At 42.3% G+C, this 25,637-nt stretch overlaps 1 protein-coding gene across 2 annotated transcripts; it reads left to right on the top strand.

Annotated features, from left to right (window-relative positions):
* The first annotated feature begins 331 nt into the window (after nt 1-331).
* LOC107190713 (trehalase-like) lies at nt 332-24,023 on the top strand. 2 transcript variants are annotated; one of them, XM_015579569.1, is made up of 6 exons: nt 332-1,032; nt 10,009-10,791; nt 10,887-11,020; nt 13,754-14,307; nt 15,871-16,121; nt 23,685-24,023. In XM_015579569.1, the coding sequence occupies exons 1-6, from the start codon at nt 899-901 to the stop codon at nt 23,824-23,826; spliced, it is 1,998 nt and encodes a 665-aa protein (XP_015435055.1). In that variant the 5' UTR covers nt 332-898; the 3' UTR covers nt 23,827-24,023. The 2 variants fall into 2 exon arrangements, with proteins under 2 accessions (XP_015435055.1, XP_015435056.1); XM_015579570.1 differs by lacking the exon at nt 23,685-24,023 and adding an exon at nt 16,564-16,977 and having other exon boundaries at nt 15,871-16,126.
* The last annotated feature ends 1,614 nt before the right edge of the window (nt 24,024-25,637 follow it).

The following is a 25,637-nucleotide window of genomic DNA, read 5'->3' as shown; positions in this document are numbered from 1 at the left end:
TAGCATGGAGGGGACTCTGAACTTATTGCCTTTTTACTCTCTTACAGCCCCGACCATGGCAATATAGTTAGAATCCACTGTACTTAATAATTATCGTTAAATTGAACTCCATGGAGTATATTGATCGTACAACGGCATAATTTCGTAAATTCTCTGTCCAGCTCGACCGATCGCAGTAAGAGTTTATCGAGCCGCGAAATTTCTCTGTTCCAGGGAAGATGCGGCGTTGCAGCTGGAGCTGAAACCGCCTCGCAGGCTCCGTAGAACGGACGGTTCGCAACGTCGACCGATCACCAAAAAGTAAGGAAACATCAAACCCCGAGTAAACCGAGTCTCCTCCGCGCGGTCTCGTCCTTTCCGACCTTGCTTTAGCGAAACGAAATAGAACAGATAAAGCGAAACTGAGAGTAGAGTGGTAGAGGGAGCGAAAGGGAGAACAAGGGACAAAAAATCAAAGGGGGAAGGAAGAACGGAGGGAGAGAGACCGATTAAAAATTGTCAATAGATGAAAAGAGAAAGAGAGAACGAAAGGTAGAAAAACGAGTGAGAAAGTTATACCTTTCGAATAAGAGCAGCCCCGAAGTCTCTTCAAATTGGACGGAAAACAGAAGAGGCGATTGAAAAGAGAAAAAAAATACTAATCGTAGTAGACGATAAATATAGTAAATACCGAAAAAAAGGTTTGTTGTTTCCGAGCGTGTAACGTCCCCCGTTCGCGCGCGCGCGCGCTCTCTCGCTTTCCCGTATTCAAGCCTTTCGTGTTATAAACAGAGGTAAAAAGACAGTAGTAAAAGAAAAAAAAACACACTGAGAGAAAAAGAGAGAGAGAGAGGGAGGGAGACATAGAATCGTAAAACCTGCGATCGTGTCTAGTGAAGATCGTCGAATTCACGAGAAAATGGCATCGAGCTTTACGCCCTGTGCGTCGATGAATTGCCTGCTGAATGCTGCGCTCCTCGCGTTCCTCGTCGTTCTTCAAGCTAACGCTACCGCGAACAAGGCAGGCTACGCGAAACCGCCTCCGTGTCAGAGGTAAGTACACAAAAAACACTGATCAACAAAATAATAAATCTTCGCTCGCCGACGACGTCCCGGCGACGCTTGGTTCCACGATATTCCGCTTCGATCTTCGACCTTCGATCGGTTGAAATCGGTTGCAAATAGTTAATATTTAAAATTGGTTGAAATAAATAGAAGTCGATTGAATTCGGCCGAACTCAGTTAACATCGGTTAATTTTTATTGAAATCTGTCAACATTGGTTGAAATTGGTTAAAATCGATGGAAATCGGTTGAAAATCAGTTAAAATCGATTGGAATCGGTTGAACTCTGTTAAATTTGGTTAATTTTTGTTGAAATTGTTTAACATTTGAAATTGGTGAAAATCGGTTGAAATAGGTTTAAATCTATTGAAATCGGTGGTTCGATCGTTTCTGGAGCGCAAACACCACCGGCTCGGTAACGATCGCGCGATTGATAAATTTGTCCAACGAAACGCGATCTCCTCCGTCCTTCTTTCTCTCCCGTTCGCGTTCTACCTTGCTCCACACGTGTCCCTTCGTCGGATTTCCTCGCGCTGGCAGGACAGGGTCGAGGACGCGCACACGCCGCGACCCTGACCGATCGGAGCTGCGACCGCGATTACATTCGGTAACGTGTAGTATCACGCGTGGGAGGACGATGGTTCCTGGACTCGATCGCCGCGCGTCTCGCGGTAATAACGGCGTTGCGCAATCGGAATGACTCGCGGAACGCAACAATTAGAGTGCAGAATTGTCGTTGTCGCTTTGGTCAGCCGCCGGCGGTGCGGTACGACATTGCTGCGCCAGGTAAACACGGAAATGGCCGAGTAGAGAGGTGTATGAGGAGATGTAGAAGTCTTTTACGCATTCGTTTGCGTGTTAAGAAGGATCCTTTCCCCTTTACCGGCCTGACAAGATGATATTTAGGAATTTTTTTAAGGAAAGCAAAAAACACTTGGTAAAAAACTAACTGTCCTTTATGTATTATACATTCGTGTAAATAAAAAAAAATGTATTCGTAGGTGGCGCTGAACGGGTTGCTCCGTAATTGCGCTATATACAACAATAAATTTTTTATTTACTTGAATGAATAACAAATAAAGCTGAAAAAGTTGCTTTCTGTAAACAAATTTCTAAATATCACCTTTTTTCAGACCGCTAAAGGATAAAAAGGGCCTTATGGAGATGCGACTTTGGACGCATGAGAATTATAGGTTTATTTAGCAATTTTTTTCTTTGAAACAATAAACTCAGTAGAAAAATCTTATTAATGGCATTTATTATACATATATAGAAGATTGTGAAAATATTGTTGCATATTTTTTTCGTCAACAAAATCGTGATGTTAAAGAAATACATAGGCATATTTCAAAATGAACATTTTCATGAAAATAGTGAATGTTAGAATAAAAATTTCACATTACAGAAATGTCTGTAGCACAAAATATTGCCAAGCAATCGTAAAATCCGTGTGTACTTTTCTTTAGTGTTTGTCATGTAAAAAATGAACATTTTTTAGAAGCCTTAATACTGTGAAGATAGACTTTTCGGTCCCCAAAATTTCCCAATCAGTAGATTCCGGATTTTATGCATTTATAGCCTATAGGTCTCGGTGAAGTACAATGAAGGACAAAACTTTCGTCAGATGGAACGAATTTTCTATTTTCTTTTGAACCCAAAAATAATTCCTATTTTTGTTTTCGTCTTTATGAACGACTTTCTAAAATGTGATTTAATTTACATAAAAATCCGTAATCTAGCGATCACTATTAAGTCTCGATAGGTGGTCGGGATTTGTACGTGTCGAGGCAACAACGTGCGCACGAGATGCCACGTGCTTCAAACAGCTGATCGAGCAGAATGATCGGTTGTCGCGCGCGCGTCACGGGACGCTAGAGGATCGTGACGCCCACCGTGGATCCGTGTCACGACTTGCTCAAATAGTTGGCGATTCCTTCGATCACGACCCCAACGAAATTCTCCTCCACCGGAAATAGATCACTGATCCACGGCCAAACGATGACGAACACGCCGCCCCCTTTTGATTTATCTCGATCACGATCTATTGCGTTGAGACTCGTGCTATTCTATGGTTCTTGCAATTACGCTTTTTACAATTTCGTAATGCCATGTAACATTTACCGCATATTCGGCAAGTGTCCTAATACTTATCAGCGGCAATGTATATACACAGAGACTGTAGGTGTGTTTCTCACGTGCATTTCAAAATATAAATTAAATAACTATTAATACGTCAGTTGGCTTTTCTTGCTACTCTAACGCGTGTATATTGATCAATGTTTATTACATTGAGATCTTTGCTTGTCACGATGCCATTGCTGTTTATAATTAGTAGGTATTGTCGGCTTCGACTCGGAATCTGGATCGTTTTTATTTGAACGTTTATTGTTCATTTTTCTGTTGAATGTTTCGAACATTTTTTTCTAACTCATCGAGGCGGTAATAAAATAGATAATACCGCACACACGCGTTGCATGAACACGCGATAGTCGCAGCTGTTACGTATTTTTCTATCTGCAGCTATCATTCGCAACACTTATGTAGCATTCGGAATATTCACTGTCCGCCGTACTCGCACGATATTCTTGACAATTGTGTTTCTGGTTTATTTCACCACCTATTCGGTCACTGCACACGAAGTTTTTTGTTTTCCTTTCGCGATGCTTGTTGTTGTACTAAAAATCAGACGAATTTAATTACACGACGTAATTTCAAAAAGTATTCCGAGAAGTCGCGGATTTTTAAAATGTCTGTGTGTGATTCTAAAATTTTATTTTTCGACTGGCTTTATTTTCTTTGAAAATGACGAGGATAATAATAAATATCGGTTTAAAGGCGAGGGTTCTGACAAGCAAAGTTCTCTATAAAAAGAAGGCATAGTCTGTGGGTGGGTCAATTGTAACCCGTGACAAGTTCCCAGACGTGTGTACATATATGACGAATTATTTATGCAGTTGTCAGTGACACCTGGCCATAACAACGCGAGAATTACTAACAGTCAGGTTAAGCCTATTCATTTTTTTTTAAATACTCTGGTATAATAAAAGTGGTATTTTTATTATAATTAGACCACAGATGTTTACGCATTTATAGTATCTTTGAACATGAGAAATGTAATAAATAGACCGCGGATGTTAATTATTTACTCAATTAAGTATCATATCGTTCGAATACTTCAGTTCAGCAGAGTGCATGTCCCACATCAAGTAATCCTACATCTAGTAAATCCTCGATGAGTGTTCATAGGCTCATCTGCACTGACAAGAAGAGAATTCTGAAGCCAATGTTTCAATCGTATATGGCCATTGGTTTATGAAATATTTAATGTTCAGTGCCGAGGAGCCATCGAACACTTATCGAGGATTTACTGTAGTATCTATCGACAGGAATTAAGAGGTTAGCGTTTATATTTCCGTTCCAGTCAAAGGGGCAAACTTCTAATGGTAGACGGATTAGAATCGACAACATTCTAATCATGGACACGGATTAGAATCGTAGTTTAGCCATTCCTTGTTCGTGGATCACGGCGTGCCGCGTAGATCACGTTGTAGAACGTGGTCGAACCTCGGAGGAGTAATTACGGGGAAGGAGTATCTCGTCCCACGGCGATCGAGTCGTGCCAGAGAAATGGCCTTAGCAATGAACTGTACGAAACGATGCACGCCTCCCGCGTACCAGTGTTTTAAATTAACGTGTTCCGCAAGTAGGTACGATGAACGTGACCTTAGCTCGGGCAAAAGGCGAGAACAACGCAACGCGATTGAATCCGGACGCGTATCGTGGCACGGAGCCGCGTCAACAGGTGTGGGCAGTGGTCGAAATGGTCGGTCTAGGTGGGCAAGACACATCCGTTTACCTGTAAATGACGTAATGAAGTTATCGATTCGTTATAGGCAAAATACAGTAAATCATCGGTGAGGGTTCGAAGTTCCTTCGGCACTGAACATTAAATATTTCATAAACTAAACTAATGAGTAGACTGCGGATTTTTATGCAAAATGAAAGCTTCTAAAGAAATTTATAAAGACCGGAACAATCGTAGAAATTTGTTTTCGCTTTTAAGTATCGTATTGGGATCAAAATAAAATAGAAAACTCGTTGAATTCGATGAAAGTTTTATTTTTTATTGTATTTCACAGAGGCTATAAATGCATAAAATCCCTAAAACAAATATCATTGACTTAAGAATTACAAGCTTTGTCACTGTACTAAACCTCAGAAAAAGGCAATGTTACACCTAGGGACCTTTTCTTGTCAGTGCTGAGGAGCCTTCACTCATGGATGATTTACTGTATATTAATCTGTAGAGTATATTTCGTATAAAGTTGCCGAAGAGTTACTGGAATCGTTATGGAAAGAGGTTATTGATTCGTCGAGAATAGTTAACGCATTAGATGGCTGTAATTAGAAGCACTTAAACCGTCCGTTTAAACACAGAATAATATGTACTCAAATGGCAATTAAAGTGTACAGCTGCATTGCTACCAGAGAATTAATATCAATTACCAACAGTATCTGAGTGTGGAGGTAAAAGGAAGAGGATGTGTCCTGCAGCAGCAATAGATTAGGTCACTAACAATACTTGCAAATATACACTGAAAAGAACAAAAAATTGTTACTTTGAGTATTTAGTCTCATAACCCTCCAGTTCCCACAGGCATCCACAGGTGGCCGCCTTTAATGCACCCTAGTGAAAAATTTCGTATCTATCTCAATCTTTTAGTTCGTAAAACAGTCAATACAGGTAGAAATCACCAAAATTGTTCGTTTTGGGTCACGATTCGAACTGTGGAAATCGGAGGGTTAAATGTAAAGTCGTTTATCGATAAGATCTCTGTGATAGGTACGGATTCTTGCCCGCGTAACTCGAGCATATCTTCGGCCACCGTGTGTAGTGATGGGTAACCGAGCAATTCGAGCTACTCGAACGAGCTCGAGTGACAGGTTTATGATCTCAGCGGAGACCCGAGGCTCTGGTACGCAAAGGCGAAGGTTGTTATCTGGCCGCCGGCAACCGACCCTCGGGTTACAATGTAACAAACGCAACGAATTCACCCATGAAAAAAAATTGAAACTTTTACTCCTTTCAGTGTACTTTCTTAAAAATGTTATGAATAAATGTAGGAGATTCTCTTGATGAAAATATGTCCAAACCCGACATAAATCGGACTATATGTAATAACGCATAAGTTACTTTTTTATGTCGCGATAGGAATTCTATGTTATTAAATATATAGCTCGAATGCTCGGTTACCCATCACTAGCCGTGTGCGTCGTTGGAACGTGCTTCTGTCGTCGACAATGTCTTATCTCGAGGACTGTAAACACGAGCCGCGAGCAAACACACGAAACAGAGTAACGAAACCATCGACTGCACGGATTATCTTCCCACTGCGGTATCTCCTTCACGATTAATTAATTATTTGCCCGACGTGGAGTTCGCGGTCAACCAGCGATAAACGGGATGCGTGTCGATAGCCAATTTACAAGAAACTGGGAGGATGCACGCGAAAAGAGATACCCCTCCTCTTCTTAGAATTTCCGTCAACAAATTACACTCCGATTGACCCTGAGTACGCGTTATCTCTGTCTCTCGTGACCAGAGGAATTTGAAGATCGTGGACCGTGTCTAGATTGATCGTCGATCATGTCTAGATTGATCGTCGACCATCAGGGATAAACAGGACGCGTATCGATAGCCGTTTTACAAGAAACTGGGAGGATGCACGCGAAAGGAAATATCCCCTCCCCAATTCCCGAAGTTCCCGCCGAAAATTAAACTCTGATTGACTCCAAGTACGCGTTATCTCTGTTTCTGTGGACCAAAAGAAATTCGAAGATCGTGAACCGTGTCTAGATTGATCGTCGACCATCAGGGATAAACAGGACGCGTATCGATAGCCGTTTTACAAGAAACTGGGAGGATGCACGCGAAAGGAAATATCCCCTCCCCAATTCCCGAAGTTCCCGCCGAAAATTAAACTCTGATTGACTCCAAGTACACGTTATCTTTGTTTCTGTGGACCGAAAGGAATTCGAAGATCGTGAACCCTCCGTCGATAGATCGTCGCGAGTGGGAGCGACGAAATCGTGCAACGTCCACTGCTCGTCTCGCGAATCAAAAACTCGTTAGGCGATCGTCGGACGACAACGTGTCGTCGTTCGTTTCAATTCACGCATCCTCTTTCGCCTCGAGACGGAGTTATACGAGCCGCGATTCTCGCGACGACGCAACGCCGCGAGCTCTACGCGTCGTCGCTGTAACGGATATCTAGATTACTCGCGACAAATATTAGGCCGATTAAGGGGATCCGAGCTCGCGTTCGACGGTGCCGCCGCGATAACATTTCTAACCGCGAACATCCCAGAGACGCGTCTCGACGGAATCGCAGCTGACGGTTCCTCGACATCGTGACGACATCGCTTGGATGTGTCGGTTCTCACGCTGAACCATAGTTTCCCCACCTTTTTTGGCTCACCATCCTTGTTTCTTTTTTCTTTTTTCACCCTTTTCGGAGTAAATTATTTTTATTATCAAAATGTCTAAGTGTAGTTATGCGTGTTGGCTCATGAATCCTCAAACATTTTGCCCGTGTGCGCCATTAACGATTTTATTTACAAAAGGTGACTCGACTCACGGTGCGGTCGTAATCGAAAGTCGTTTAGATAACTCGCTGAAGTAACTGTATTTGCATCGATACCGGCGAAGGTCAAGTGGAATCGCGTGGACGTCGTATTTCCGTTCTCGGCCGTCTACCTTTTGCCGAAGAATTTTCGAATCGTCGCGTTCCTACTAGCCAGAAAACCGAGGGAACAAAAATTCCCGCTGAATCCTATGGAAGTCCTTCGAAAGTTCTTTTAAAGTCATTCTTTTAGAAGATTACCACCTGGATCCTTTTAAAGTCTTTCAAATGTTCTTTTAAAGTTCTTTTTCCTTTTAAATAATTCTTTTAGAAGATTGCCCGCTGGATACTTTTAAAAGTCCTTCAAATGTTCTTTTAAAGTTCTTTTTCCTTTTAAAGTCATTCTTTTAGAAGATTGCGCGCTGAAACCTTTTAGAGTCTTTTTTCTAATTATCTTCCTTTCCTTAAATCTTTAAATATTACAATCCTTAAATATTCAAATCTTTAAATATTAGAATCTTTAAAAATTAGAATCTTAATAATCCGCCAGTGGAGGTATCGAAACGCGAATTCGCGTCGAGAGAGCTTCCTCTTCAAGGTCGTCTCTCGCTCCTCGATTTTTCGCGCTCTCGCGGATCTCTCCGACAAAGAATAGTCTGCGTATAATACCAACGCTCTGAGAGACTGTAGCAGCGTGTATCTGGCCGGAAATTCTCTGCATTTAAACGATCGCTTCACGGTCAATATTCATCGGTGATTTATGGCCCAGACTTTTTTCTCAGCGTTCCGCGAGCTACGTGGGATTCACCGAGATCGTTACTACGAGGATCGTCCAAGAATTGGGACAGTCCGGAGTTGATTTGACGGCTTTGCTTTTGCTTAACCCTTCTGCGACCCAGCAATGGAGGTGATCCAAATACAGGCCAAAGTCCAAATCAGAGATGGGCAAATTCATTATCGAGATAAAGGGTTTCGATTGACGAATAATGGATAAAAAGAATTATTTCGCCATTTGCAATTGATTAAACAAGGAAATTCCAATTTTTTCAACAAAGTAATGTTTCTTCTGGAACGAGTAGATACTTGGCAAACAATTATTTAATTTCATTAACTGTATCCAAATCAGGATGACAATCTTAGATATTGCTGATTTTCATTGTGTATTATTCCAATAAAATTGTGCCCGACTCTGATCTAAATATGGGCTGGTTGAAGTAGAGGGTCTTATTAGGTGTTTCATCCTAGTAGGAATCGTGTGAAATTACGAGTTAAGAACAAAAGAAGCTTATTTTAAGTCCGTGTCATAAAACAAAAATATTCTAGATTCACTGAAGTGTTATATTTTAAAACTCTTCAACAGGTTTGGCCCTGAATTCTGAAATAAAAGTTGTAGCTTATATTTAGATCACCTCCTCTACTGTTTCTGTCTCCAATGATAAATGAAACAGTTGTGCTTCACGAGCATCACCAACGATCGGTAGCCACTTTCGGCAGTGAAAACCTGGACCCTAGAGCCAAAATGTATTAAGCCCACTTTTTTTAAAAAAATGACATTTTACATGCTTCCGATGGTAAAAATTATTTCGTTCCAAGTGGTTTAGTTTTTAATATAATAATATAAAAACCATATTATGTCCATATTTTGTTCCAAGCCAAACAATGTAAAGTCCATCATAAAAGGGTCCCTCTAAACTATAGGTGTCACCTCGAAGATATCGAGAAACATGCGCAGTTGCAATGAAAACACCGTAAAAGTCTGACCACCGAAGACTCAAAACACATTAGCGTGCTCTTAATCGTTCCCAATCAACTAAACAAGCTAGAATGATATTTTTCCAGCAGTGTAAAAGTTGGAGCACAATACCCAAGAGGGATACGTATAGAAAGCACTGTCTAGGACTTTTGCTTACTTTCGTAAATCAAAAGACTGTTGTCGAAAAATCATCCCCTTTTCGATCACGTAACTCAAATTACCCCGTGACATAACCGCCGATTCTGAAAGAAAATATGGAACAGATTCCTCGTAGTTTCGATCCGTGCGAACAGATCCAAAATTTCTCGAAACCTGTAAAGTTGCAAGGAAAAAATTCAGTACCCACATCTTGCACATAAACCCTAGCATCGTTTCGAAAAGACAATGTCAGTGGAATTGCAGAAAAAAAAAAAACAATATTTCTGCGCCGCGTGACTTCTTTCTGCCCCATAATACCGTAGCAGAAAAACTCAGAAATGCTCAAGAGCAAACACAAAATAGGGAGAGGTTGCGATCGATGCAGATGTCGGCCGAAAAACAAAACACAAAAAAAAGAAAAAGGAACGAAAGAGATTGTCTGGCTTTGCAGCGACATTTACTGCCATGGCGAGCTCCTGCACACGATACAGATGGCGTCGATCTACAAGGACTCGAAGACCTTCGTCGACATGAAAATGAAGCATCCGCCGAACCAGACGCTCGCGTTGTTCCGTCGTTTCATGGAGCAGGTCGATCAGATGCCGACCAGGCATCAGATCGAGCAGTTCGTGAACGACACCTTCGATCCGGCCGGCTCGGAGTTCGAGGAATGGGACCCCGCGGACTGGACGCCTCATCCGCGGTTCCTGAACAAGATCCACGACCAGGACCTACAGAAATTCGCTTCAGACCTGAATCACATCTGGAAGATGCTCGGTCGCAAGATGAAAGACGACGTCCGTGTGAACGAGGACCAATACTCGATCATCTACGTGCCCCATCCAGTGATCGTCCCAGGCGGCAGATTCCGGGAGTTCTACTATTGGGACTCGTATTGGATCATCAAAGGTCTGTTGCTCTCGGAGATGTACAGCACCGTAAAAGGTATGCTGAGCAACTTCGTCTCGATCGTGGACAAGATCGGTTTCATACCGAACGGCGGACGAATCTACTACACGATGAGATCGCATCCGCCACTTCTGATCCCGATGGTCGACGAATACCTGAAGACCACCAACGACTACGACTGGCTGTCCGAGAACTTCCATCTACTCGAGAAGGAGTTCGACTTCTGGATGACCAATCGAACGATCGAGGTCGAACTGGACGGCGCCAACTACACGCTGGCAAGATACTACGAGGAGTCCGCTGGACCCAGACCAGAGTCCTACAAGTAAGGCCCAACCCCCCTCCGCACGTTAAGCAAGCTACGGTGTCGCGTTTTTAGCGAGATCGTTTTAACAATCGGGAATGATTTTTATCGATCAGAGAGGATTATCTGACCAGCCAGAGCTTTCGCACCACGGAGGAGAAAGAGAACTACTACGCGGAGCTGAAGACCGCCGCCGAGTCGGGCTGGGACTTCTCCAGTCGTTGGTTCATACACGACGGCACGAACAAAGGTAAACGAGGTGTTCCGTCATCGACGATAAGTCAATTTTTTTTTCGGCGCCGTTTTTTTTCTCTCTTTTTTTCATCGTCGAATTGTTACAGTAAACTCGCGGTAATTACCCGCATTTGGGGCTTTAGAGGCGGGCAATGCTAGGAACGGGTAATTATCGAGAGTCAATAGGACGTGTGCTTTTGTTACTTTGATCATTATTTAAACATATTTAGATGTGTATAATATAATAATTTCGGAGTCCAAAAGAATTACTTCGAGTCAAAAGCAAATTAATAACTATTACTATAAAAGCACAACACACCTCCAAAATTGAAAATTTGCAATTTTTTTTAAACTATTTTTTCTAAAATGTGGACGTGCTGGGAAAAAATAATTTGCAGATTCATAATATTCAGCTCATAAAAGTCTATCAGAAACGCCTATTATCTGTACTTATCCAGCAGGCAGTTATCGCGAGTGTACTGTACATGTATTTGGTTGTCCCAGAAAATGTCGCGCATTTTATAATTATTAGATCGTCCGAAAAGTTCGTGCCGTTTCAGGCACCACTGTCTTTATTACCATTTTTCACCGAAGAAAGAAAAAATCGTCTGATCATTCTCGAAATAGATTTTGAATATAAACGTTGTTGGAAGTTGACTTCTTTGCTTTTTGTAAAATAGAGTGTGAGATACAAGCGCAAGAAATTTAGTTACGCATTATGAAATATAAAAAACAACAATATATTTTTTTATAATTTATATTTGTTATTAAAATATAATTCATTAAAGTTTATAGTATTAACTCTATTTATCATCCTCTCAAAAAGATTATTTACTTCTGTTCGTGGAAGAATTCGATGTCAGAAAAAACCTCCGGAAACAGAGAAGTCAATCAGAGACCTATTAAAGAGATTTTTAACCGGAAGGATAATTTTTTGTGTAACTGTTAGGATAAAATTACCCAATTATAAGAAACTGCAACAGGACGTAGAAACTACATTTGCTGATGAAGTAAGATAGAAAGTAATAATTGTGAGTCGTAATTCTGCCTTCCAATACGGCACGAACTTTCCGGACGATCTAATATTTCGCCTCCTAGTTGTTTTAAATCGCTTACGGAAGTGAATCGATAGATGGCTCTGGAAAGCGAGCCCGTGCTTTGAGTGAACAAATATTATTTCTTTACGTTAATATCAAAACATTACAGATAAACATGAATTAAATTTCACATCATTATCCACTAAAGTAAGAAAATAAACAGTCACAAGTTTAAAGATTAACTAAGCCAACATCGATGTGAAAAGAAAAGACTCTTGGCGTCGAACCAGTAGCATGGATCCTTGATCTACATCGATTCGTCGATTCAGTCAGAGAATTTTATCGACATCCACCGTGCATCGTCACCTTCGCCAGCAAATAATAAATGGACTCGACAAACAAAATATTTTCTGGAACAACCAAATATTAACAAGAAACGATCGTAGATCGCCTGGTAGGATCTAGCAGATCAGAAACACAGGGTTACTAGAATCGTCTCTCGACGATGCACGATTCTTTTTTTTTTCCGTGGTTTCTTCAAATCATTCGGGAACAAAGCGACGCGCCTCGAGAAACTGTGTCGGCAATTATTGTGCTACGCGTTCCGTATTATCCGAGATATCTCGTTGGAGATATCACGATCGGTGGCGTTCAAGGCCCCAACGGACGCCGTTCCGTTTCCCAGGTGAAAGCGGTGCTTCCCGCTCGAATACGAGTCGCGAGCTCGAAAATAAAAATCGTATCGCTACCCTTCGCGGCGTTTTTGATGTTCAACCGGTTGGGCAACGATCGTTTTCATCGATCGCGTATACAGGGTGTTGATAGTAATCTGGGACACGGATTTTGATGAGTCTCATATACAGTAAATCCTCGATGAGTGCTCGAAGGCTACTCGACACTGACAAGGAGGACTTTTTAATGAGGTTTAGCACAGTGATAGTATAAAGACAATATTTGTTTCAACTGCATATGACCATTAGTTTATGAAATATTTAATGTTCAGTGCCGAGGAGCCTTCGAACACTCATCGAGGATTTACTGTATGTTGTAGTGTAGGTGTAGTACACCAACATACAGTAAATTCTCGATGAGTGGTCGAAGGTTGGTAAAGGAACTCAATAGAAACATCCTGCAGTTCTTCGTTTGTGCTGATATTCGATTCTTTAGAGTGAAACACACCCCTTAAAGGTTAATATGTTCTCCTATTTTCCTGGATATCTTGAAAATTATACTAGATATCCAAAAATTGATAGAATAAAAATTTAATAGTTTTTCATGCTCTATAAAACTGTGCAATATAATTGTTAAAAATTTTGTTTTTTAAATAAATAAATAAACAAATTTTTAACAGTCTCATTACAGAATTTTATACAGCACAAAAAGCCATTAAATTTTTATAACAACAATTTTATGATATCTATCATAATTTTTAAGGTATATAGGAAAATAGGAAAATTAACCTTTAAGGGGTGGTTTAATCCTAAAAAACAGAATATCCGCAAAAACGAAAAATTGTCCCCAATGCTCCTCTTGAGGCCCCTTACAAACTTAAAAAAATCCTAGACTTCTGGATACCGAAGTGTTCCCTTGTCAATGTGACAAGTAGAATCCACCCAGTAAAAACATCCCCACGTATTTCTTTATCGACACCCCGTACACCTAGGCGGAGACCTCGACCGAGGTACGGACACTCTAGACCAGTTCTTCTTCAGGTAATCTGACGAACTTGAAAACGAGATACATTATCCCCGTCGATTTGAACTCGATAATATATCGGAATGCACAGCTGCTGGCCCAGTACAGTCAGCGGATGGGCAACGAAACGAAGGCCGCGTACTATCGGCAAAGAGCGGACGAATGGATGAAGGCAGTGACAGCCGTGCTGTGGCACGACGAGGTAGGCGCCTGGCTGGACTACGACACTCTGAACGACATCAAACGCGATTACTTCTATCCAACGAACATTCTGCCGTTGTGGACAAATTGTTTCGACGTGGCCAAACGGGACGACTACGTTTCGAAGGTGCTCAAGTATCTCGAGAAGAATCAGATCATGTTGAATTTAGGCGGTATACCGACCACCCTCGAGCACTCCGGCGAGCAATGGGACTATCCGAATGCTTGGCCGCCGTTACAGTACTTCGTTATCATGTCGTTGAACAACACCGAGGACCCGTGGGCCCAGAGACTGGCGTACGAGGTCAGCCAACGATGGGTACGGAGCAATTACAAGGCGTTCAACGAGACGCACAGCATGTTCGAGAAGGTAACTATTCGAAGGTCTCGACTATGATAGAATAATTGGCTGAATGGTCGACGAAACTTACAAGGAAAGGGCCTCAATTTCGAGTCGCCGATTTTAATGGGACTTTTAGGATATGTAGTTGGCTCCTTTCCTTTTACAAATCAATACAAGGGGTCCCACCTAACTTGAGCATCCTAAATATGTCAGTAGGACACCCTGTATAGGATCAAATACTCAGAATGTTTTTCAGTCATTTGCTTTCGAAGTTTCCTGTGTAACTTGGAAAAGTGTTGGGCCTTATCCTTGTTAGTTGGCTAAGTAGAGCAACGATCGAACCAGAGCGTACGAATTTTTCCAGACGTATAGCTCTTTTTTTTCCAGCTTAACACGCCTTCGATTCTTTTGTCACGTTCGCTGTCTCATTTCTTTCAACCCCCAAAACACTGTGATTTGTACAAGTAAAAATTCTTCCTTTCTTAGAATTTCGTAATAGCAACAGTTTTTTGGGGCGTTATTTCGACTGATACTTGTCGTGGGACACCCTGTACATTTGTCCCATATTCGAATTTTTCTAATTTTTGGATACTAACCACAGTAGTCCCTGTTTAATGGACAATAATCGAAACTTAGGTTCGCTTGGCGACAGTTATCGAGGGAGACAGATGGTTCAGATATTGCCGACTGGTCTCAGCGCTTCGGTGGCGAGAATGGGAAACATTCTGTGTGAGTGAACTATAGAGAGAAAGGTTCGAACAGCTGTTTCACGATCTGTAACACAGATAACGTGGAGACGCTCGTTCCGTGGAAGCGGTTCCAGGAATTAGTGGGAACAACTCCGCGGCAATTAAGCGGGGAAAAAAGTACGTCTATTAAACAAGGACCACTGTAATTATCTAATAATGTCTATGACACATAGAGAAATGGAATGTTTTCAAAAAACGTGTCTCGAGCGTTTCATAGCAATATTGACATTAATTAACGTTAGCAACACTACGGAATAGCCATTCCTTTCCCTGCGTTCAAGATGAACGTATGGATCAAACGTGACCCGGCACCAGCTGGACGAAGGTTGATCAGTCGTTATACAGGGTGTTCCTCTTCAAATAGGCCACCTAACTATCTTCTCTATCTGTGATCATACGAGGAACATTTTTTATGTAATTTAAATGGTTTCAAGAGATGAATCAGATGGTGGAAAAAAATTGTATAAGTGAAATTAAAATTTGTAGAGTTCAAGGTCATTTCAAGGTCATACTATTATACATGGAAAAATGCATAATAATGTTGGCTATAACATACAACGGGAAAATTATGTACATAATAATATTTTCCTCTCACATATTCTCTCCGTCATCAGAAACAAGTGAGATATTTAACACTAAACCTACCACGACCAGTCAAATAATCAGTTCCACCGTTCTAATTCCTGTCTCTTTGAAGGATTTGGTAGGTTCAGTGTTAAGATGCTCACGTTAGGTGGGACACCATCAGTAAGTGAACAGTTTGGAGAAATTTGTAGCGTGCAATGATCGTCGAAACGTCAGATCGACGTCAGAAACGAACGGGTTCGATTTCGGTTCGCAGTACGACGCGACGGTGTCGGGGGGCCACGGGGGCGGTGGCGAGTACGAGGTACAATTGGGTTTCGGCTGGACGAACGGACTCATCATGGACTTGCTGGCCAGGTACGGTGATAGGTTGACGGCTGATGACCATTTCGTGCCCGACGACGTTGTACTGAGCGCGGCGCCCCAGCAGGTGGTCGTGTCGACGGCTGGTCAGGTGATGACCGGCATCCTAGCGTTGATTATATCGCTCGCCGCAGGATTCATAGGGTGAGGTGAGTGTCATGAAACACGTGCTTCTGTCACTCAGAGATGGGCAAACTCATTATCCAGATAAAATGTTTCGAACAACGAATAAACGATAAAAAAAAGTATTTCGTCATTTTTAATCGTTTAAACGTGGAAATTTCAATTTTTATAATAAAATAATATTTCTTTACGAATGAATCGACAATTGTGTAAACGATAAATGTCTAGTAATCGGAATCTGAACCGCGCCAAGGAATTTGTTTCGTTCAATAACATCCACCATTGTCTACAGCAAACGCATAAATGATTAAATTAATCTGGTTAACAATAACACTTTTTTTCGATCGAACATTTTCACACAAAACGACAGTTTCGTGCGTGCACCTCAATCCCAATACTTCCAAAAACTGTGCTCGTATTGGACTCGAAATAACCTACGCCTCTATTCTGCTTTCTGTTTCAGATATCCTTCTTCTGGTCTAACGCGCCTAGGGGAATACCTTTGCGAGAGCAAACCGTTGTCGATAGAATCGCGTGTGTTATCGGCGCGATCGCGTTCTCTCTGTCGATCCAAAGGCACAAGTGCACGCGTTCGCGGCCGATCGTCGTTTGTCCTCTTTGCTTTCCGCCCAGAGGCCCGGTAGGAAGCCAAGGAAACGAACCGATTAACGGCGGACCAAACGAAAGCGAGTGCTGGCACTGGCAGACACGAGAATCATTGTTCGTTAGAGCTAGTTTGTATACGTTTGTTGGCTGTTGCCGAGGACGGGACCGAAGCTGGGTTTGACCATTGAACCTGTTTCGACCGTTCAGGGTACCAAAATGTAGTCTAAGTAACTTCCAAGAGAGCGGAGAGACACGTGATTCCATAGGGTTTTCGCACCGAATCGTCGAGCAGGATTCGCGAGACAGTGTAGGATCCAGAGTAAAGCGAAACACGAAATTTCGCGAGGATTAGGAATTTTCCTTTTTCTTTTTCGGCTCCATTCCAACGCGAAAGTTTCGATCTTGCGGAGAAGGATAACAATTTTTCACAGTACAGGAATCTGCAGTTTTGTCGGAAAAGTACCGTGTGAATGATTCCATTTTTATTCTATAGAAATGGAGAGATCGTTTGGTGGAAATCGTATTGTCCAGATACAGTAAATTCTCGATAAGTGTGGAACAGTTATCGTATAGCAGTTCGGTTTTGTAATTCTTTTCGGCGGCGACGTAGACATTTAACGTAGAGATCTTTCGGGCATTTAACATAGAGGATGTATCTGAACATTTAACGTAGAGATCTTTCGGGCATTTAATTTGGAGATCCTTGTGAACGGTTAACGTGGAGATCTTTCTGAACATTTAACGTAGGGATCTTTTTGAACACTTAACGTAGAGATCTTCCTGAGCGTTTAACGTGGTGATTTTTTTGAGCATTTATCGAGAATTTACTGTACAGCCTTAATGGTACCTGGAGTTCCCGATGACAAGTGGGTTCCTATCTATCTTGAAAAATTAATCGACGATCGTGTCTCTCCGATCGTTACCTTCTCGCGGCTTGTCCCACCGCGATCGAGAGTCGATCATTACGAGAAGCCAATACTTAACCATTCCATTACGCGTGTTCGATCCGTCGCGCAGGATGTCTGTGATTTCTGAGGGACTTAGAATCGCTGGTCGAGAACACGTTCCTACGATACCCCCAATATTTCCGCCAGGTTCGATCATATACACACATATATATATATATACGTAGTTTTATCGACGTTCACGAGGACCTTACCACCACGTGGTCGTAGATAGATGCGACGATATAGCATCCTCTGTCGATGTTCGAACGATCAAACGAAAGATCGTTCTGGCGAGACCTCTCGGGGATAGGGCCATAATCGTTCTTAGTATTAGTAGAGAATAGTTGACTGCCGCGACGAAGCCAGAGATCGGGGTGAGTAACGAGAACAATCGAGTGTATCCATGTTTCGAGTGGATTCGTTGAAGAGGAAAGCGACTCCATGATTACCATTGCAGTGCATCTGGTTCAGAAGTATCGATTACAGGTGTATAGGGACAAATTACGTTAGATTTACCAACAAGTATGGTAATACATTTGAAATTTAAAACGCCTTGATAATAGAAGGCTACTTCTTGGTACATGTAACACAGTGTTTCTCAACATATTTGAATCGTGGCCTACCCCAACGCCTCAAAGATTTCGATGCCCCCTAATAGTAAACCTAAGTTTTGAAGAAGTTTAATAGTTGCTTCAAATAGGAAAGGGCACATAGGTAAAACTGTTGTTAAAAATATTCAAATTGCGCCCCACGTTGGGAAACACTGGTCTAACCGTTAACCCTTCCGTTGCTAAAAATGTCCGAAAACAACCGTTTATAATTACCAAAATCACTGCGATTCCACGGCTGACATTCGAAGCTTAAAAATCGAGAGGGTTAGAAAGAATAGGAGACGCAATCTCGACATCTCGAAACAAAGGATTCGTTTCGATCGATCGAAGGAAAACGCGTTCGTCGAAACGCCCCGCGGAAATTGGCGGATCGAGAAGAGTAGCGGATCTATCTAGTCAGATCTAGACACACTGAATTGTGTTTACATCGCGTTTCAAAGAGCGGTGTACAGAGACCTGAGAACCGCCAAAGTTGCTGCTCCCTCGATCCCGCGATCACTTTGGTCTCCCGACTAAAGGGCTGAAATGGCTGAAATACGATTAGACGGAACGAATTCCAATAGACGATAGGAAAAGAGAGTGTTATATAACAAATTGTTAAACACAATTTTGCTATAAACACGGTTTTATAACTTGTTACAAAATACCTTTTGCACAAGTCCGTAACACGTTTGTACAACATTTTTCATCTTATTATTAACAGTGCCGTCACATTTGACGGCCCACATGTTACAGACTCTTCACAATTATAGTCTGGCTTGTTCTACACGATTATTGTCCAGGCGTTATCCCCACCACTAGAGAGCCCGTGGAACCTTTGAAACGCATACACTTGAAAAAAACGAATTTACGAGAATCTGAAGCATTTCTCCCTATTTGATTATTGTCCCAGCGCGGACCCGAGTTCGGGACAATAATCGAAAAGAATCTGTACTTGCTGTACAACACGAAAAATGTTAAGTAACATTTTTCTTTCTGTTCTTCTAACAAGTTTTATTACTTTGCTATATAATTTGTTATGCTACGTAGTGTAGACGCAGCTTAACCGGGGGCAAACGGCGCTGGAGGCGCAGCCGTAGTCGTCCTTGAATCTTCTGTTAGAGTAAGTTCGCATTAGACACGTTGCATTTGCAATACGCGGCGCGGATCGTCCTTTGAACGATTCATCGTTACACGCACACACCGTTTAAGGTAGAGAGTTATAGTTATACGTACTATATATCGAGTAGACGCGACGTTAGAGCAGCGGCCCCCGTTATCGATCGCGTGTCTGATATTCAGGCCGTGGACGCTGGATGTGAAAATAAAATCTATCGCAAACGCACATTGAAAGGATGAGATTCGTTGATTTCGTTCGTTATTTTCGCGGCTTCTTCAGGTCTGGTTGTGATCCTTTTTTTTTTTTAAGAGGGACAAAAAGATCGATACTGTGACTCGATGAAGTAAACGGTCCAGGTCTTTGGGCCTTTTATCGATCGATATATACCGAGCATGCTTCCCCCTGATCCATCTGCCCGTCTGTGTGCTGACTTTTAAATAAAGTGAATAAATCAGAATAATCTACCCAACCTGATCCCCAAACGTCTGACAATGTCTCGCGATTATACACCTGTGCATCCTGGAATCCTTTGTTGTTGGATAACTGTCTCGATTTGTTTCATGGAATAAAAGATACGCATCGCTCTGCTAGAGTTAGTTATCTCTCACTCAGGACAAACTATCGATGGGTTAAACGTACTCCAGTGAATTCTTTTTTCCTGAAGCCAGAAACAAAACTGTATTACCTGCCAGTTGACTTTACGATCACACTGTATTTTTTCCGTCGACGGCGTGCTATACAAACTGCGATAAAGATGTTTATGAGAATCGCAAGCTGTATGTGCAACGAACCAACCAACATTGTCTTGCATATTACCATATCTACCTTCCCTTTCCATTCACGTGGAGCACAGAAATAACAAATCGAAATCTTCCAAGTCTCCTCGACTCACGTGTGTTCCATCGAAGAGACTATTAACATATAAACCTCTTAACCATCATAGGGAAATTTGAGTTTTCGTTCGTTCTCCGTTTTTTCCCTCGATTTTTTACCGTTGGATTTTCTGAAGACCGGCCAGATGGTGAGCAAACAACTAGCTATGCAGTTCCTTGGTCACTGAATTAGGATCATTCAAAAAAATCTCAGCATCTTACATACTTTTGGTAAAATTGAACGGTCTGAACGTAAGTTAATAATAAAGTTTATTAACTAATAAAATACACACATACTTTTACAATCTTTTTTATTTTTTTACGCACGTAGAGGAAAAGAAGGTTTTCTCCGAGGTTTTCAGTTACGGTTTGAAGGGCTGGACACATTTGGAGTGCAACAGACGACAGAGATTGGCTTGAAGTTTATTATAACGATCCATAATACAGAAAATATAATAATGCAAAATTGAAATAAACACATAGTTACGGTACACTTGTCACTGATACTCTAGAATAAATATGCACTCAGTTCTGTTCGTCACGCACCGTGCAGTTCTCGCAATAAACACTGGATAGCAATAAATTAATAAGATACAATGTACAGCAACAGACAAATTATTAACATGTATGCGTATAATATTTGAATAGCGAATACAATTTGTAATTAAATTTCGTTCAAGCCTTTCAATTTTTCCGAAAACACGAAAAATGTTGAAAATTGTAAGCGGCCCGAATTCAATGGCCAGGAGCTGTAGATCGTTGTCGAAACCACTGCACTTTCCCAATTGGAACAACAATTTCCTCAAAATTCGATCATGATGATCGTCGAGCACGATCTTTCCAGGCTAGAGCGCCGCGAACGATCCGCGGTTCGCTGGATCGCAACCGGAAATGGCGACGGCGGCGAACTGACGACACGCGAGCGCATCGTCGCGAGGTGTCGCGGTTCCTTCGTCGCCGTGCTAGATATCGGCCGCCAGATCCAGCGGAACTTTCCATTCAGCGCTTTGAAACTGACGTACAATAGATCTCGTCGCTCCTGGAGATCTATCGAAAATTGTGAACTCGCCTTTTTGCCCGTGGTTGTTCTCTTTTCACGCGACGATCGATCAGGCAATTTCCACGCTAGGTCGATCCTTTCGATTCTCTGGATCCTATGGATCCTCACGACCTTCTGTATCTTATCGATCTTATCGCTCCTCTAGATCCTCATGATCTTCGGGATCTTCTGGATCCTCACGATCTTCACGATCTTCTCGATCCTCTGTATCCTCACGATCTTCTGGATCCTCACGATCTTCTGAATCATCACGATCCTCTCGATTCTTTGGATCCTCTCGATTCTTTGGATCCTCACGATCCTCTCGATGCTTACGATCCTTCAGATTCTTTGGATCTTATGGATCCTCTGGATCATCTCGATCCTCTGAAACCTATGGATCCTCACATCCTCTTAATCCTCTGGATCCTCAGGATTTTCGTGATCTACTGGATCCTCAGGATTTTCGTGATCTACTGGATCCTCACGATCCTCTGGATGCTTACGATCCTCTAGATCCTGTGGATCCTCTGGATCATCTCGATCCTCTGAAACCTATGGATCCTCACATCCTCTTAATCCTCTGGATCCTCAGGATTTTCGTGATCTACTGGATCCTCACGATCCTCTCGATGCTTACGATCCTCTAGATCCTGTGGATCCTCTGGATCATCTCGATCCTCTGAAACCTATGGATCCTCACATCCTCTTAATTCTCTGGATCCTCTGGATCCTCAGGATTTTCGTGATCTACTGGATCCTCACGATCCTCTCGATGCTTACGATCCTCTAGATCCTTTGGATCTTATGGATCCTCTGGATCTTATGGATCCTCTGGATCATCTCGATCATCTCGATCCTCTGAAACCTATGGATCCTCACATCCTCTTAATCCTCTGGATCCTCACGATTTTCGTGATATTCTGGATCCTCACGATCTTCAGGATCTTCTCGATCCTCTGTATCCTCTGGACCCTCTCGATCCCCTCGATGTGTACCGAGCATCATTTTACCGAATTGTTCTGCGAAAAGTGTACTAACAAGTGCACGTGAACGCACGCAGGGACGCGCGGACGTTCGGGCGAGTGGGCGTGACAGGAACACGTCGTTCAACCGTTTGACGCCGAGATCTCGCGAGGTCCGCCGATTTCAAGGATGCACTCGTTTCTCGACGACGTTGGCTAGCTGGCCAGCTGGTTAGCTGATTTCGTTATGCGTGAGAGCCAGACGCGAGTCTTCGTTCCCTCGCGTCCGTGAACACTCCCCTCCCCCCAGCGAGCGTACTTTCGAAGCGTGGACGTGTGTTACGTCACTTTATAAAACGATGGAACATACGCGGGTTACGGGGGCGACAACCACGGTTCTCCCGCCGTTTAACCCTTTAACTCCTAGCGTTGCACCGGTGCAAAGCACAATTTCAAAAGTGCGACAAATTCTGTCACCGATTAAACATATTTTATGTAGTAGTTCTTATGAACTCACCCTGTACATATCAGTTTCATAATTTTAAAATAATGATTTAAGAGTCTGGGCGTTATAGGGTTAACGAAGGAATCACTCGAATTGTCCGTCCTTGAACTTCCACGTACTTCTGCAAGTGTAGCGTTTCGGTGCCTATTGTTAGCCGTACAGTAAAGCAACTGTGGTGGTGCAAAAAACGTGCGGTCTGTGTTGCGATCTATTGGCAATCGCTTAATGGAATGGTGGTGGCTTGCTTAACGAGCAATCGTGTGATCGAAGTTTAAAATCGAGGGCACGATATATAGACTACCAACTTGTTGCGCGTGAAACATCGTTTCATCGTGTCGGCAGAAACCACGTTAATCTTGGAACTATTCCCAAACGACTTAACGGTCTCCGTTTAACGAACGTAACCGATTGCAAATTTTGTGTTTTACTTATGATGATTTTACTGATTTATGTTGACTTTTAATTTACTATACATTTTATGTTATACTATATGATACTAAATTATGCTGTATGTTATATGTATTATATTATACAGTTTAAATTAGTGTACATTCAAGTCTGATCGTCCGGGTTCATAACAATTCGCTTTTCGGGAACAGTTTATCAAGTACCAACACATTGTCGCAACCAAATCTAGAATATAGGATCCACGATCTGATCTGCTCTTCATATTCCTATTGTGACAAATTTAAAGAAGTCCAACAGTTGCGTCCGTTTTCTCTTGCTACCGTGGCATTACTATATCAAAGGGTTCTCCGAAGTGATACACGGCTCAAAACAACCAGAGGATCATCTGTCTTAATCGCGTTTCTTTCATTACATTTGTTTTTTTTCTTCATATTTTTACATTAGCGACCCTCAAAATTGTTCTGAGCAGTGTAAACAATATCGATTTCAATTCGATCGAACGACCAATCGCTAACATTTATTCCGTTTGCAGGATGGTGGTGTACAAAAGGCGGCACTACTACGTGCCAGGGCCGTCGACCATGCCGAATACAAGGAAAGTGATACCGCCAAACAGCAACCTTTACCGGAAGAGGATCGCCTACACCGAGCTGAAGGACATGAACAACGATTGACGATCGGTGCTGATCTAGAGGATCGATTCATTGACCGATTAGAGAGTGGAAAAAGAACGGGTGATATACGGTAAAGGGGCAAACGGAAACGGGTGAACAAAAAGAGGGACGAGGGGGACCGGGCAACGACGTCGCTAGGCCGTCTGGGTCCTAGCGCAACCACGGGTGCTGGCTGGCGTCGTGGCCCGAAAGTGGACGGTGTGTGCAAGGTGACGAACAGAAAAAAGCGCTCTCTCGGTGTGCTCACCTTGCCGAAGGCTAGAAAGCTTCGTGAACGAACGCTCTACCTTCGATTCGTCGAACAGCGACGGCCGCCGCGCGATCTTCGTCTCGGACTAGAGGCGGATCGCACAGTTCTAGATGGCGTTCTGATCGCAGGGTTCTAGATGGCGTTCTGATCGCACAATCCTAGATGGCATTCTAACGCGTTCAGTTTTCAGTTCTAAACGGCGTTCTGACGCAGTCACAAGGAGAGTTCTTCAGGTGTAACGCAGACTTTTTGATAATATTTAGTAGAGTGATAGAACGTGGAATCGTGAGACCCATGATATTTATTTCAACCGCGTATAGCCATTATTTTATGAGATATTTAATGTTTGCACTCGACTGTCCCTTCTGAAGGAACAAAATGTATGGAAAATTAGAAATTCCGAGTGCAAAGATTTAAATTTGTAGGCTATATACAGGGTGTTCTCGAACTGATGATACAACCCGAAAGGATGTGATGTTACACACAAAAATAAACCGAAAATGTAGAGTAAAAATTTTGCTTCGTTTTCGGGAGCGTAAAATTTGAAAATCGGCTGGACACACGTGCAATTGAATAGGACTTTGTTAACGCGTCTGTTCATTACATTCCGTTTCTATTTATTGTCATCACGAATACATACACGTTTTTGATGAATTTCAAAAATTATCTTGCGAACGAAGCATTATACAAGAATATTTGGTTGCATATTTTCGACTTATTTTTACATGTGGAATCACATTCTTTCTGGCTGCACCACCAGTTCGGAAACACCTTGTACATAGACTGCAACTTTAAAATTAAATACTTCATAAATTAATGGCAACATTGGCTTCAGTATTCCAAGTTCTATCACTGTGTGCTAAACCTCATTAAAATGACAGCGTTATGCCTGAGGACCAGTTCTTGTCAGTTCTAGATGGCGTGCTGACGCGCTCGGTTCTGGACGGCGCGCTGACGCACTCATTTTTAGACAGCGTTCTGACGCGCTCGCGCGTGTCCTCGACGCATCGAGTCAACCGAGAAGAATTATATTTTCTTGGTGCTGCGTCTAATACCAGCAAATGCCTCCCGGATGCATCCATCTTGTCCTTAACACGTTCGCTACCGGCGATACGCACGTGTCACGCTGCGATTTTTCATGCGAGATGACGTGTGTCCAATTTTCCTGTCAACACATTAAGTGCCAGTTTTCATTGTCGGATTAGTGTCATAATACGAGGCGTTTAAGTTACTGTTATCGAGGTAAAAAGTATTTGCGTGTTGACGCGTGTTTATATCGAGCCATTATTTTACTGTTAAATGTATTTCTAGAATAGTAGCGAGTATAACTTTGTTGTGCCGTTTACCGACGACTACTGTGGGCATTTAATGCGTTGAAAGGCAAACGAAGTCGTAAGGCAAACGAAGTCGTAAGTAAAAGACAGTGAAACGAAATCTTTAACGATGATCAGCTTGATTTTTCTAGTTTTTTGTGGAAAACCGAATCTGTAATATAACAGTCGGGGAATATTTATTAAATCAAATTTTAACAATTTGTAGTGCCTACTTAAGAAGGCATGTT

The sequence above is a fragment of the Dufourea novaeangliae genome, unplaced genomic scaffold (genome assembly GCF_001272555.1).
Source record: "Dufourea novaeangliae isolate 0120121106 unplaced genomic scaffold, ASM127255v1 scaffold170, whole genome shotgun sequence".
Lineage (NCBI taxonomy): Eukaryota > Metazoa > Arthropoda > Insecta > Hymenoptera > Halictidae > Dufourea > Dufourea novaeangliae.
Note: the sequence above shows the minus strand (reverse complement) of the source record. Positions and strands in the feature narration are given on the sequence as shown.